Source organism: Ahaetulla prasina, chromosome 2 (genome assembly GCF_028640845.1).
Source record: "Ahaetulla prasina isolate Xishuangbanna chromosome 2, ASM2864084v1, whole genome shotgun sequence".
NCBI lineage: Eukaryota > Metazoa > Chordata > Lepidosauria > Squamata > Colubridae > Ahaetulla > Ahaetulla prasina.
Genome location: NC_080540.1, coordinates 129,713,012 through 129,727,846, shown reverse-complemented (window position 1 = coordinate 129,727,846; position 14,835 = coordinate 129,713,012). Strand labels below are relative to the sequence as shown.

Sequence of the window (14,835 nt, the reverse complement as noted above, 5' to 3'; positions counted from 1 at the left end):
TACATCCTACCTTTTCACAGTGGTTAAGCGAATCACTGCACTTGTTAAATTAGTAACATGGATATTAACACTTTCTCATTGACTTTGCATATCAAAAGATTGCAAAAAGTGATCACCATAACCTTGGGACACTGCAACCATCATAAATATGAGTCAGTTTCCCAAGCATGCCAAATTTTGATCATATGACTATGGGGATAGTGCAACAATTGTAAGAGTGAAAATGGTCAGAAGTCACTTTTTTCAGTGCCATTGTAATTTTGAACAGTCACTAACCAGTTTTAAGTCGAGGCCTACCTGTACAGCCTAATGCAGACTGACAACTGCACTGAAACAAGACTTTGCCATTTTTAGTTGTGTGACACTGTGACCCTATTCTGTTTTCCTTTCCTGAATAAATATTCAATGACAGATGAAATGTCAAGGTAAATTCAAGTGGTGCTAACCTGTGGCTTTCAAATGTTGTTGAGCTCCCAACAGTCCTGGCCAGCACGGCTAACATGAGAAATACTAGGAGCTACAGTTCAGCAACATCTAGGAAAATGAATGTTGCCCACCACTTGAATAAATGAAGAAGATATTGCCATCTGGACTCTCCTGTATTATGTAGGAAGACAGAGTAACTACCAGTATATCGTAAGAACCCAAGGGCTCGTTTTATAAGAGTGCTTTCTAATAGTGAACTTATCCTTCTTCTTTCCTTTGCCTCCATCCAAACCCCAGATGCCCAGGGCATGGTTGAGTTTCAGGAAGGGGTAGAGTTGGTGGATGTTCGGGTTCCCCTGTTCATCAGGGAAGAGGATGATGATGAAAAACAGCTGCAAGTAGAGGCTACTGATGTTCCTGTGGGCACCGCGAAAATTGGTCGTCACCAAGTCAACATCACCATAATAAAAGAGCAAGGTAGTATGATAGCATACAGTGGAGAGGACAAATGTTAGTCCTACAATCCCCTTTGGCTGGTCCTTGTGTAGTTTATTTACCATAGTTAAACGTCGCTCGTTCTGAAAAAGGCCTTCTGTTCCAATGGGCAGTCAGAAAACTTTTTGGTTCTCTGAAAAATCAGATGTCCTATCCAGTGGTGAAATCCATTTTTTTTTTTGCTACCTGTTCTGTGTGCGTGGCTTGGTGGGCATGGCAGGGGAAGGATACTGCAAAATCCCCATTCCTTCCCCACTCCTGGGGGAAGGTTATTGCAAAATCTCCATTCCCGCCCCACTCTGGGGCCAGCCACAGGTGGTATTTGCTGGTTCTCCGAACTGCTCAAAATTTCCGCTACCGGTTCTCCAGAACCTGTCAGAACCTGCTTGATTTCACCCCGGTCCTATTTATATATTATAGACAAGAGATCAAAAAACTCCTTTTGTGTCACTTAGAGCATCTTCAAACTCTTCAAAACACGCCCTGAAAAAGGAACGTTCAAAAGTTAGGGTAAATGGATTGGGGGAGCTTTAAAAAGTAGAATAAATGCCCTAAGTCTTGCAAATATTTAAGGCATTCATTTCATCTTTTAAAAATTTCCCAACTCTTCCCCAATGTCAAGCTGATTTCTGTAAGTGAGTCTAGGAGCAAAACAGGTACTTGCACGTCTGAAATGAGGTCACAGATCATCATTATAGCTATATGAAAAGAGTAGATCTGCCTCCGGTGTCATTGGTGATAAACATGTTTTCCATTTTTCTCTGGCAACAGATGTTTATGGAATTCCAAATCTCATATTCATTTAGGGAGGGATGAAAATGGTGAAGAACATAGCAAAATCCATTTAGCGGGTAGGCACCAATGGTGGGATTCAGCCAGTTTGCACCACTTTGGGAGAACCGGTTGTTAACTTTCTGAGCAGTTTGACAAACTGGTTGTTGGAAGAAATTATTAGGGCAGAGAACCGATTGTTAAATTACTTGTATCCCACCACTGATAGGCACGCACATATCTGTTAATATTAGGGATGCCCGTAAAAAAATATTCTGAACTTGGCTGCCAAGTAGGCTATGCAGAGTATCAAGAAACTAGTTGGAGGAATATCGAAGTGTGAGGTCCTTGGTGCTCTCTGAGCTTGCTTGTGTGTGTCTGTGATCATCAGCCGTATCATTTTTCGTCCAGTTTCTTGGGCTATTTTCCATCCAGGTGTGCAGTTGATTGGAGGTTTGCACCTGATAGGAAGGGCATGCTGTTGTAGGCATTCATGCAGGAAGAAAAGTTGTTCTTTGGTGGAAATATGCCTGCAGACAAATTTTTCCTAGAAAATTTTCCTACATTTTTCCAAGCAAGCTCAGAGAGCATTAAGGACACTTCATTTCAACCCTGAGCTGCAAATATTCTCCTATATTAATATTGAAGTGTAGATCTTGTTCTCTAGCTTAAAAATAGGGGCAATAAGTAATGTTTACTGCTTGTTAATGTAATCATATGTCTGAATATATGTGCCTAGATTAAACCATTATTTTACAGTATTAGATGTTTAAGATTATTAACATATTATCTTTGTATCTCATTAGCAAATAGCATCATTAGCTTCCTGGAGCCAGTTTATTCATACAGTCGCTTTGACCAGCTGGCTAAGATCCCTTTGGTTCGAGAAATACTGGAGAAGGGAAAATCCCAGATAACATACAGGACACGAGATCTCACAGCTCAGCAAGGCAAAGTAAGCACTCTGTGAAAACCAAAAAAGAGTTATCATAACTGTCGCACAAAAATGTTTGGCTACTGCATGGTCATATTGTAGCCCTTGGCATAAAAGAGGGAATATATCAACGTGTTTCTAGAAAAAGCATGAAATCCTGAACATCACTTAGAAAAGCGAACCCCAGCTTCAGCTTTTCAAGTGGGTACAGCAATACTTTATTCTCTCTCTGTTGCCAAGCATACAAAGCTGTGAGGAGAGCAAGAAGCAATAAAATGTGATCTCAAGGCAGACTGACAAGTCTGCAGGCATTCCTGCCATATTAGACCAGCTCTTTAGACCCTGCATTGGTTGCCAACAAGCTTTTGGATGTTCTGGTACTAACCTATTACATGGCTTGGCAGGACCACATTTTCCCACTGAAATTAGCCTAGCCACTTTGCTATGCCTGAGAAAAACGTAATAATATTCCCATCGAAGGGAGCTGAAATTCAACAGTAGTTCTTTTCAGTGGTTGAGATGGTTCTTTGAATCAACCTCCCACTAGGGATCTTTTGGCTCCAGCTCTAATCACACAGAGCTCTTCTGAGCAGGGGTCTCCAACCTTGGTCCCTTTAAGACTTGTGGACTTCAACTCCCAGAGTCCCTCAGCCAGCAAAGCTGGCTGAGGAACTCTGGGAGTTGAAGTCCACAAGTCTTAAAGGGACCAAGGTTGGAGACTCTGTTCTAGAGAATATTGGGATCTTGATTCGTTCTTGGTTTGGTTATAGTTTAGTTAATTTGACATGACGTGGTTTTCCATTAGTCTTCGTAGACTTTTTGTTTACTGTATTGCATATTGTTTGTTATGTAATTTATCTTTCTGTTGCTGGGATTCCTTAGGGATTTGGCTGGCTATGCGAGTTAAAGGGTAGTTTAATAATAATAATGGGAAAGCCCCTGAATAAACAAGTAGATCTTACAACATAAATCTGCAGACTAAACATTGTTTGATAAAATGTGATACGCCTTTGGTGCTTTTTCTTTGTTTTTGTTTTTGTTTTTTTGTTTATTTGTCTGATTAGTTTGGGGCACAATTCTAATTGAGACCAATGTATTCAGAGAAAGGAGGCTGTCTTCGGGAAATCTTAAAAAGAAAAACCCTTCCATTCCTGCCAATCCAGTTTTTAAGCTTCAGTGGAGCAGAGGGCACAGTAATTTTGTGAAGGAAGAGACTGGGAAGGAAGGTTAAAAAGTCCTCTGGGACAATAGTTTGTGTTCAGGAGAAGTTATACAGTAAGCATTTCACCTATTCTGTAGCTGAGATCTTACACCATCTTCTTTCTACAGCCAAAGGAGGAGAGGAAGAGAAACAAACTAGGAATAAGAAGTTGCTGGTGCTGTTTTCAGTCCATTATCAGCCCAATGGCATAGTCCCAAGGCCACCTAACATCTCATTTCTTTGTAGCTACTTTGTGGATCATCCACAAAGAGTTCAATGTAGATTTTGTTCTTCTTTCTCAAAGAACGAATGAAATGCAATTCTGGTTCTGATAGATACAGTAAATGTGGAAACTATTATATAGCAAAGGATTTTAAAAATATTTATCTATACATTGTATGGCTCAAGGTGCAGACCATTTCCTAAAATGTTGTACATTGCTCTAGCTGGTGTCTTTGGATCAGAAGGATGGAATATGGATGTTTCAATACTTTAATGGAAAACAAATAGTACCTTGTTCAGTGTGTTCTCTCTTTACCTTTCCAGGATTACGTTTTTGCGGAGGGTGATCTGATCTTCCTGCCTGGAGAGAAGCAGAAGGAAGTGCAAATCAAATTGATGGAGTTGACAGAGATTGATGCCCTCCTTCGGAACCAGCAGCTGAAACAATTCGCAGTGGATCTCATCAATCCCAGGTTTGGGGCAAAGGTTGGCAAATACCCTCAAACCATAGTGACAATTGTCGATCCAGGTGAGCTACATTCATTTCCAATGACAATTCTCATTTTGATGCCTAAGTATCATTTGTCTATTGTGCTATATTGTATAGATGTTCAGACTTCTTGATTCCCTAGGCTCTGGCAAATGGAACCACAGAGACTTCAGTATTTAGGATCAAAAAATTTGACATAATGTGATTCTCAGAAAATATATTCTCATTCATAAGCTAGCAGTGTGGTCATTAAACAGTCAAATCCCATTTGTTCAATGTTGCTTTGAGTTTCAGCCAGAGGTGCTGTGTCATGTATGTCCTGTCATAATTGTGAGTGTTTTAATGATATTCCTTTAGCCATTGTTTGATGTGGTAATCAGGATACAATTAGAGAAATAATTTTGCTAATGAAATCCTATTAAAACTAATTCGCTGCAATAATTTTTATAATTACTTGTTTTATTTTTGCTTTGCATAGTTTATGTAAATGAATGCTCTATCATATAGTATGACCAATATTACCTTGCAACAGATTTCTACAATACAGTATTTCCATGCATCGTTTTATGATTCCAATCAATTCTTTGCTGTGCCAAATAACTTTGCACAACCTCCCTTATAATGATACAGGATACACATATTTCATCTTCAAAACATATATTGAGATTTATTTTTCTTCTGTGAACTATGTTGTTTCTGTGAATACAGTCTCAAAATGTTAAATATTGTGCAAAAAGTGGAAAAGAACAAGCAACAGCCTTTTATCAGGCGAAATAGTATATCTAGTATTCCTGAGAGATATTAGCCCTGAAAATGTGGCCTGTGTTTAATACCACTTAACTCTTATTATCCCAAGTTTTTTCTAAAGAAGTTTTTTCTCACCACTTACAGATGTGTGAATGAGAAGTAGCTGTTGTGCCTCTCCCAGTTTATGACATATCTTATCGTTTACCATTTGACTTGTTCTTTTTTAGTGGTTTATAAAGTAGTGTAATTTCCTCTACCTTTTTTCCTCCTTCCAGAAAATGCATCAGAGATTCAGTTTCCATATTCTTCTAGAGGCATTCTTGTAGCACCTCTTAATCCAAATGCACAGGCTTTAAGCTCTAGAAAGATCCGCTTCAATTGGTTGCCTCCACCAGGCAAACCAGCAGGATACAAGGTATGGAATGTAAAGCACTAAAGACTTGCGAGAATGTTGTGTATGGAGGGAAACATATCTTATTCTTTTTCATCTTCTTTTTTAAAGTATTTATAAGCTCAATAATTAATACTTTTTTAATATCACGAAACTTCAATGTACTTTAATATGGTTCATCTTTTACTAATATTATACTGAGCATTAACTATACAATTTCAGTAATTATATATCTATTTATAGATATTAACATCTTTAAAAATGCACCTTTGTTTTAATTTTTAAAAAAGCAAAAGATCCTTGCATTGCATTTTAAAGATTTTATTCATTCGCATTGCTTACATTCATTTAATCAAAATTTAGTTTTCCAAATATTATTAATAAATTAATTCCTTGTTTTTACATTCACTCTTATGTCTTTCTTTATGCATAAGAGAACAATCCTCACTCGGATCAAACAAGTGGTATAGCCATTCCATAAGAACACACCTCCATATTTTATCATTTGTAGATCCACTTTCAATGCCATCTCTGTCTTGTGAAATAAAACTTGTTCCTCATTTCCTATTTCTTCCATAACATCTTTTGCACATAGTCTATCTGTAGAAGCAAACATCACTATTAACATTATGGATACTAACTTAGGATTCCATTTTTCAAAAATGCCCTTCGGTATTTTCAATGTTATACTGTTTATAATCGGAAGCATAATGTCACATCATTTTGATATGAGAAAAACAAAACTGCAACATAAATTCTGAAATATTTTGACCTGGATTTAAAATCAACTAAAACTCCATCTCTACCAAAACATTAAATGTGGCTTCAAGCTATTAAAGATATGCAAGCCTTAACTCTTTTCCAGTGTGGTGGCCCTGAGATATTTAGGTCAAATTCTTGGGAATTGTGGGAAATGCAATCCCAGCGTATTTGGGTGATGTCAGGCTGTAGAAACTGCCACTGCTTCCACTGAGGAATGTGGGGAAAAGCAGAATGTTGGAAGAGTCAGGAGTATGTACGGCCCGTTTGGTCTGCACATTATTCAATATAATAATAAATGAACAAGTCAGTATCTCACCGTAGCTTGTACTCGGAATTGATTTCATGACTCCCTTCTTTATAAAAATAAGAGAAAGCAGTTTTAAAGATTACTATAGTAATTTGGGTATCTGCATCCCAACATCATTAAATATTGTATCATTAAGTGTTAAATTTGTACCCTATGACTATCATTAAGTGTTGTACCTTGATGAAGGTAACTTTTCTTTTATGTACACTGAGAGCAAATGCCAAGACAAATTCCTTGTGTGTCCAAACACACTTGGCCAATAAAAAATTCTATTCTATTCTATTCTATTCTATTCTATTCTATTCTATTCTATTCTATTCTATTCTATTCTATTCTATTCTATTCTATTCTTTCTATTCTATTCTATTCTATTCCTAGGATTATTGCTGAAAATGCCAAAGGCTAGGTTCACTACATTTTGAAGACCTGGCTTAAAAGAACATCTTGTAAAACTATGGAATTGCATTGCAGAGTTCTGGCTTTATTCTATTCATTTAGAGATAGTAACATTTGTGAATGAGAATTTCCCCCATTTATCTTTTAATTATGTGATGGTAAATACTTCTTGGCCGCTCATGCAAAGTTTTAACAGGGAAAGTCTTTCTCTTTGGATTGCAGGTGAAATATTGGATCCAAGGAGATCCTGAATCGGAGGCTTATTTGTTTGATTCCAAAGTACCTTCGGCAGAGCTGACCAACCTGTACCCCTACTGTGATTATGAAATGCAATCCTGTGCCTATAACGCTTTGGGCGAAGGGCTTTATTCTAAGGTGGTCCACTGTCGAACACTCGAGGAAGGTAAGGTCGCATCCCACAGAGTTTGATAGGGGAAAAAAAGGGCCATCTAAGGACTCCTTTCTGCAAGCCTAAATTATCCATCAAGCATCAGCATATTCATGAATCATATTCGAATGAAGTGGACAGAGAAGGTCAAAACAAGGCACTGGTCAGGAAAATTATGTTGAAGCAGCCGGAGTTTTAAATTGGAGTTAGAATCTGATTATTTTTGCCCATCCAGTCACTTCAGGGAGAGAGAGAGCATGTTCCCAGATCCTGACAATGAAACACTGTCACCTTTGGGATCTAGGAACTGGGCTGTTACAGTACTTAGCGTCTGGAATGTCATCACCCCCCAAAAACCCATATGGCTCTCATCCAAATAGCAACAGCACCTTAGAATTATATATCGCTTCACAGTGCTTTACAGCCCTCTCTAAGCAGTTTACAGTCAGTATATTTCCCCCAACAATCTGGGTCCTCATTTTACCCACCTTGGAAGGATGGAAGGCTGAGTCAACCTTCAGCCTGGTGAGATTCGAACTGTCAAATTGCAGGCAGCCAGCCAGCAGGCAGCAGAAGTAGCCTGTAGTACTGCACTCTAACCACTGCTCCACCGAGGCTCAGTCTGGTGACATTCAGACAATCATTAAAAACCTACTTGTTTTCCTAGGTTGTTGGAATAGGATGAATGGGGAGTCCCTATAACAGTGATGGATAACCTTTTTGCCGTTGCATGCCAAAAGTGGGGGGAGCGCGGGAGTCGCACGCGCACTGCCCACACCCAAAATTCAATGCGCCCTGCCCCCCGCATGCAACCCACCTGCGCTCTCCTGCTTTTGGCATGTGATGGCATGGTGGGCCTGGTAGGCCTGTTTTTTGCCCTCCCCAGGCTCCAGAGACTTTTTTGGAGCTTGGGGAGCGCGAAAACAGCCTTCCCCACCCCCCAGAGGCCCTCTGGAGGCCAGAAACAGCTCATTTCCCAACTTCCGGTGGGCCCAGAAGGCCTGAAAATTAGGTGGCTGGCACGTGCATGTGCACAGGAGCTGAGCTTGAGCGTTCTCCTGGATGAACGGCTGTTGTTTGAAGATCATTTGACGGCTGTCTCCAGGAGAGCTTTTCATCAGGTTCGCCTGATCCGCCAGTTGTGCCCCTTCCTTGACTGGGATGCCCTATGCATGGTCACTCACGCTCTTGTCACCTCCCGCCTGGATTATTGCAATGCTCTCTACATGGGGCTCCCCTTGAAGAGCACCCGGAGGCTCCAGTTAGTTCAGAATGCGGCTGCGCGGGTGATAGAGGGAGCCACTTGTGGCTCTCATGTAACACTGCTCCTGCGCAGACTGCACTGGCTGCCTGTGGTCTCTCGGGTGCACTTCAAGGTGTTGGTTACTACCTTTAAAGCGCTCCATGGCTTAGGGCCAGGGTACTTATGGGACCGCCTTCTGCTACCGAACACCTCCCACCGACCCGTACGCTCACACAGAGAGGGGCTTCTCAGGGTGCCGTCCGCCAAGCAACGTCAGCTGGTGACCCCCAGGGGAAGGTCCTTCTCTGTGGGGCTCCTACCCTCTGGAACGAACTTCCCCCTGGATTGCGTCAACTGCCTGACCTTCGGACCTTCCGCTGCGAGCTGGAGACCTATTTGTTTATTCGCGCGGGACTGGCTTCGTAATTTTAATTTTATAATTTTAAAGAGATTTTTAGGGGTTTTTTAACGGTATACTATTTTAAATTTTAGCCAATTATATAATAAGTTTTTTAATCTGTGTTTTTATTTGTATATTGTATTGTTTTATTATGGCTGTGAACCGCCCTGAGTCCTTCGGAAGAAGGGCGGTATAAAAATCTAAATAATAATAATAATAATAATAATAATAATAAGAAGAAGAAGAAGAAGAAGAAGAAGAAGAAGAAGAAGAAGAAGAAGAAGAAGAAGAAGAAGAAGAAGAAGAAGAAGAAGAAGAAGAAGAAGAAGAAGAAGAAGAAGAAGAAGAAGAAGAAGCTAGGGCAATATTTGTGTGGCCACAGATATGGCTCCGCGTGCCATCTGTGGCACGTGTGCCATAGGTTCACCATCATGGCCCTATAACAATTTCTTTTGTTGTTGTTATTCATCATTATTGAACTAGTCTTCTGGCTGGCTCTTTCTATGTCAGTTGCTTCCCTTTATTACTAATACCTAATACTAATATACATCTATCAATCTCCAGATTTTAAGTTTAGAATTCCTATAAGGAGCAATTCATTGAAAATGTTCCTAAATTAAGCGCTTGGTTGATTTTTAGGGCATCTAATTTAAAATTACTTTATTATATAGCTCTTCTGCTATTTCCAGCTTCAAGTAGCAAATCTTCATATTCTTCCCTCAATGCATTCAAAGACATTCAAACATTCCTACACTGTGCGTTAGTTGCTACAGAATAGTTTCTGCATTTCATCTCTGTAGTTCCTAGTGAGCCTGGGCGTTTGGCCTTCAACGTCATCTCCTCCACTGTGACGCAGCTAAGCTGGGCTGAGCCTGCAGAAACAAATGGCATGATCACAGCTTATGAGGTCAGCTATGGACTCGTCAACGAGGAAAACAGTAAGCATGAAATCTGTGGGCTATCCTTAAAAATCATGTATCCTGTTCAATATCTTCCTGGTAGTATTTCAGTTGCATACATTTAGAAGGCATCACTGGAGGCCATTGCTATTGAAACCTATGATATCAAAACTGTCAATCCAAGGTGTGGACTATAAAACCCCCAAATGGTGATGCTAGGAAGTATAGCACACACCCATCTCCCCACAGGTTAGATACAATTTATTAGTCTTCGTATGAAGCTTGATTTTGCTTCTCTTGCTTAGACTTCTTATTGAACTTTATTGCACGAATAAAGGGGAATATATGCTGGATAATGTTGTAGGATCTAATCTGGGTCAGTTACTGGGACCAGAGAATAGAATAGAATAGAATAGAATAGAATTTTATTGGCCAAGTGTGATTGGACACACAAGGAATTTGTCTTGGTGCATATGCTCTCAGTGTACATAAAAGAAAAGATACGTTCATCAAGGTACAACGTTTACAACACAATTGATGGTCAGTATATCAATATAAATCATAAGGATTGCCAGCAACAAGTTACAGTCATACAGTCATAAGTGGAAAGAGATTGGTGATGGGAACTATGAGAAGATTAATAGTAGTGCAGATTCAGTAAATAGTTTGACAGTGTTGATGGAATTATTTGTTTAGCAGTGATGGCCTTTGGGAAAAAACTGTTCTTGTGTCTAGTTGTTCTGGTGTGCAGTGCTCTATAGCGTTGTTTTGAGGGTAGGAGTTGAAACAGTTTATATCCAGGATGCGAGGGGTCTGTAAATATTTTCATGGCCCTCTTCTTGATTCGTGCAGTATACAGGTCCTCAATGGAAGGCAGGTTGGTAGCAATTATTTTTTCTGCAGTTCTAATTATCCTCTGAAGTCTGTGTCTTTCTTGTTGGGTTGCAGAACCAAACTAGACAGTTATAGAGGTGCAAATGACAGACTCAATAATTCCTCTGTAGAACTGAATCAGCAGCTCCTTGGGCAGTTTGAGCTTACTGAGTTGGCGCAGAAAGAACATTCTTTGTTGTCCTTTTTTAATGATGTTTTTGACGTTGGCTGTCCATTTTAGATCTTGCGATATGATAGAACCTAGAAATTTAAAGGTTTCTACAGTTGATACTGTGTTGTCTAGTATTGTGAGAGGTGGAAGTATGGAAGGGTTTCTCCTAAAGTCTACCACCATTTGTACGGTTTTGAGTGTGTTCAGTTCCAGATTGTTTTGGTTGCACCACAAGGCTAGTCGTTCGACCTCTCGTCTATATGCGGATTCGTCATTGTCTCGAATGAGAGGTTTTGTCTTCTCAGCTTTCAGACTCCTCTTGGAGCCTATCTTCAGGGAACTTTTCTCTCTAGCCTCTCTATCTAGAGAGAAGTTCCCTGAAGATAGGCTCCAGCACAAGTCCAAAAGCTCAGAAGACAAAACCTCTGGTCCGGTAACCAACCCAGATTGGATCCTACAGTCTTATTGCAGTTTATTTTGCAGCCCATGTTTTACAACATTCATGGTGTTTTGTCTTTGTCTTTCATTCCATGCATTCAATTGTTTCCACACTATTTGATAGTTCCAACAGTGCCTAGACCTTTCTGTAATTTACTTTTCAAACTTTTGCTTTACAAAGAAATTTTGGGTTCAGTCCAGCTAGAAAAAAACACTGTTCTTGCTGGTACTTCAGGATATCCAATTTTGTACCGTTTCCCCCAAAATAAGACATCCCCTGATAATAAGCCCAATTGGGCTTTTCAGTGCATGGCAATAAGGCCAAGCACTTATTTCAGGGTTCAAAAAAATATAAGACAGGGTCTTATTTTGGGGGAAACATCGTAAGATACAGATAGCCAGTTTGACAGGATATATTGGCTGCCTTACCTTGGTGCTTATTTCTTCACATAAAACCTTTTGATTGTTGAAGAGGCCATTCGATTGATTCTGCCAATCAATACAACATTGAGAGCCCATTTGATTCAGTAGTAAAAGGACTGACCTAGAAACCAGGGGACCATGAATTCTAATCCTCCCTTAAGCAGGAAAGCTGGCTTGGTTGAAAAGGGAAAGTGACCAAATATATACCAAATTTATATATGCATATATATTTTCAGGACCCATTGGCCCCGTAAAGAAAGTCTTGGTGGAGGACCCCAAGAAGCGGATGGTCCTGATTGAAAATTTACGGGAATCACAGCCCTACCGTTATACAGTGAAGGCCAAGAATGGAGCCGGATGGGGGCCAGAAAGAGAAGCTACAATTAACTTGGCTACACAGCCAAAACGCCCTATGTCCAGTAAGTTTTTATCATAGCTTTTCATATGTGTATGGTCAAGCTTCTACTATACAGTATTTTTGTTTTGAACTAATGCAGCATTGTTAACATATATTCCTTTAAGTTTCTGCTTCTATTGTATGGATATTATACAATCAGTATTATAGTTTGCATATAGACAACTGTAACTTGTGGCATATATTCTCTGTTTAATGTGATACCACTGGTAACAAGGATCAAGCTGTTTATTAATATTCTTATTTTTAATGGTATATGCTAAACATATCATACTATTCCATCACATTTCAGTATTGTTATCCTAACTTGCATATTTTTACATCAAAGACCTTCAACGCTAACGTAGTTTTCTCCGGTGGACTATATCTCACATTAGATCAAAGTACTAGATCAAACAGAGTCTTGATTTAAAGTACGGTTGGGATTCATTATGTTTGAATGTATCAAAAAATCCAATTCATTTTCTCTCTCTCTCTCTCTCTCTCTCACTCTCTCTTTCTTTCTTTCTTTCTTTCTTTCCTTTCTTTCGCTTTTTTTTGCAGTTCCTATCATTCCTGATGTACCAATAATTGATGCACAAGGAAGAGAAGATTATGACAGCTTTCTAATGTACAGCACAGATGTATTGCGTTCACCAGCTGGTAGCAAGCATCCCAGCGTCTCAGATGACTCTGGTACACTATGCTTCATTATAGCTTGCAAAAAATGTTTGGTGGCCATTTTTTAGGGATGTATAGATATAAGAGCAAATATATATACAAGGGCAATACAAAACAACTTGAACATGCAAAGCACCATATTAACAAGCTAGCAAATATTTTTCCTTTTATTTAGAAGCAAACCTACTTTAAGCCGCGGTGGTGCAGTGATTAGAATGCAGTACTGCAGGCTACGACTGCTGACTGCTGACTGCCAGCTGCCTGCAATTGGCAGATCAAATCCCACCAGGCTCAAGGTTGACTCAGCCTTCCATCCTTCTTTGGATGTGGGTGGGTAAAATGGAGGACCCAGATTGTTGGGGGAAAATATGCTGACTCTGTAAAACGCTTAGAGAGGGCTATAAAGCAATGGGAAGCAGTATATAAGTCTAAGTGCTATTGCTATTAAGGCAGAGCTAGTATTATTGCCTACAGAAGTTATTTGAGAAAATGGCAAGGCAAGAAAAATAGAAACGAAAAGTCCATTTAAGTTATCAGGTCCAACCTATTTAACACTACCTTCTGGACTAAAATCAATCAATGAATAAATAAATTCCAAAGTGCACTCAGCATTCAGATGTATCAGGAGGCATCTGGTGGGTCCAGTTTGAAATTAGGGTGCTAGACTTGACCTGTGCTTTCCCTTGGAATCTATTAGCCTCTCTTAAAAAAAATCTGAGGAATGGTTTGTGTGAAGGTTTCATAGTTCAGAATATTCATAAACATACTTCTGAAGTGGAAATTTTCTGTTGGTGGTTTATCAATCCCTGATAGCAAAACAGGACTATAAATTGTTTTTGTACTTGCATTTCATGGGTTTTCCTCTAATGTAGAAAGATAGCAGACCATCACTTCTACCTAACCCCAACAGTCATGGCACAAGTTCACTGTCAGACCACTGGACTTGTTAAATGCCTTTGCCATCTATTTTTCAGGAATAAAAGTTTCAGCTTAGAGGTCACCACAATTAATTATTTCATCATTTTTTGAAGGTTTTTTAAGTTTCCCATTTCCTGGTTAACTGCTATCAGTCGTTGAAGTAGTACAAATCCAAAAACCAAAATATGCCTTCCAAAACCAATAATAACTTAAACCAGGACAAAAAGACTAACAACCAAATCCCATTATCTACACCAGAGTGAGGAGCTTATGTTGGTAAACCAGTTCTTAATCTCATCAATGCATACATTTAAGCCATGGGCCCCTGTACTATAGTAACATATGCCTTTTGACCTGGGTAGTAGATAGAAAAGGACACTGTCCGTCATAGTTTCAAAATTATTGCCTTTTTGAGGGTCAGATAGACAAAGTATACATGAGAACCAGTTTGTAAATTGTATTTAGGCATATGATTGATTTCTTCAAAAGAAGTTTCAAGCGCATTGTACTTTGAATTTGGTTTTGGTTCAGCATGTAGTTCCAATTCTTAGTCATTTTTAGTCATGACCAAAGCCTACTTCTGAAAATTACCCTGCTCTATTCCCAAAAGATTTTTCGAACCTTTTGAACAAAGGCATGCTTCTCTCTATGGATTCCATATTGTGATTTATTTGAGTCAAGGTACAATGTCAATAATTCAAGAGGAATGTAGATCATGGAAATATTGTGCATTTTTAAAGCGAAAGATCTTGATGGTAATACATAATAAAATATTCTAATTATTATTATTTAAAATAATCAGTTATATTCTGTTAAAATATTTTTCCGCATTAGAATCAGTGGTGGGTTCGCCCCAGATCAGGC

The 14,835-nt window shown here is 39.3% G+C and overlaps 1 protein-coding gene across 1 annotated transcript in view; it reads left to right on the top strand.

Annotated features, from left to right (window-relative positions):
• Positions 1–14,835, top strand: part of ITGB4 (integrin subunit beta 4) — a 95,549-nt gene that overhangs the window by 65,405 nt on the left and 15,309 nt on the right. The window contains exons 23-30 of the mRNA XM_058167909.1: positions 724–903; positions 2,499–2,647; positions 4,374–4,578; positions 5,562–5,701; positions 7,365–7,545; positions 9,974–10,111; positions 12,215–12,397; positions 12,937–13,068. Coding sequence (XP_058023892.1) covers positions 724–903; positions 2,499–2,647; positions 4,374–4,578; positions 5,562–5,701; positions 7,365–7,545; positions 9,974–10,111; positions 12,215–12,397; positions 12,937–13,068 — 1,308 coding nt within the window. The remainder of the gene's footprint in view (positions 1–723; positions 904–2,498; positions 2,648–4,373; positions 4,579–5,561; positions 5,702–7,364; positions 7,546–9,973; positions 10,112–12,214; positions 12,398–12,936; positions 13,069–14,835) is intronic.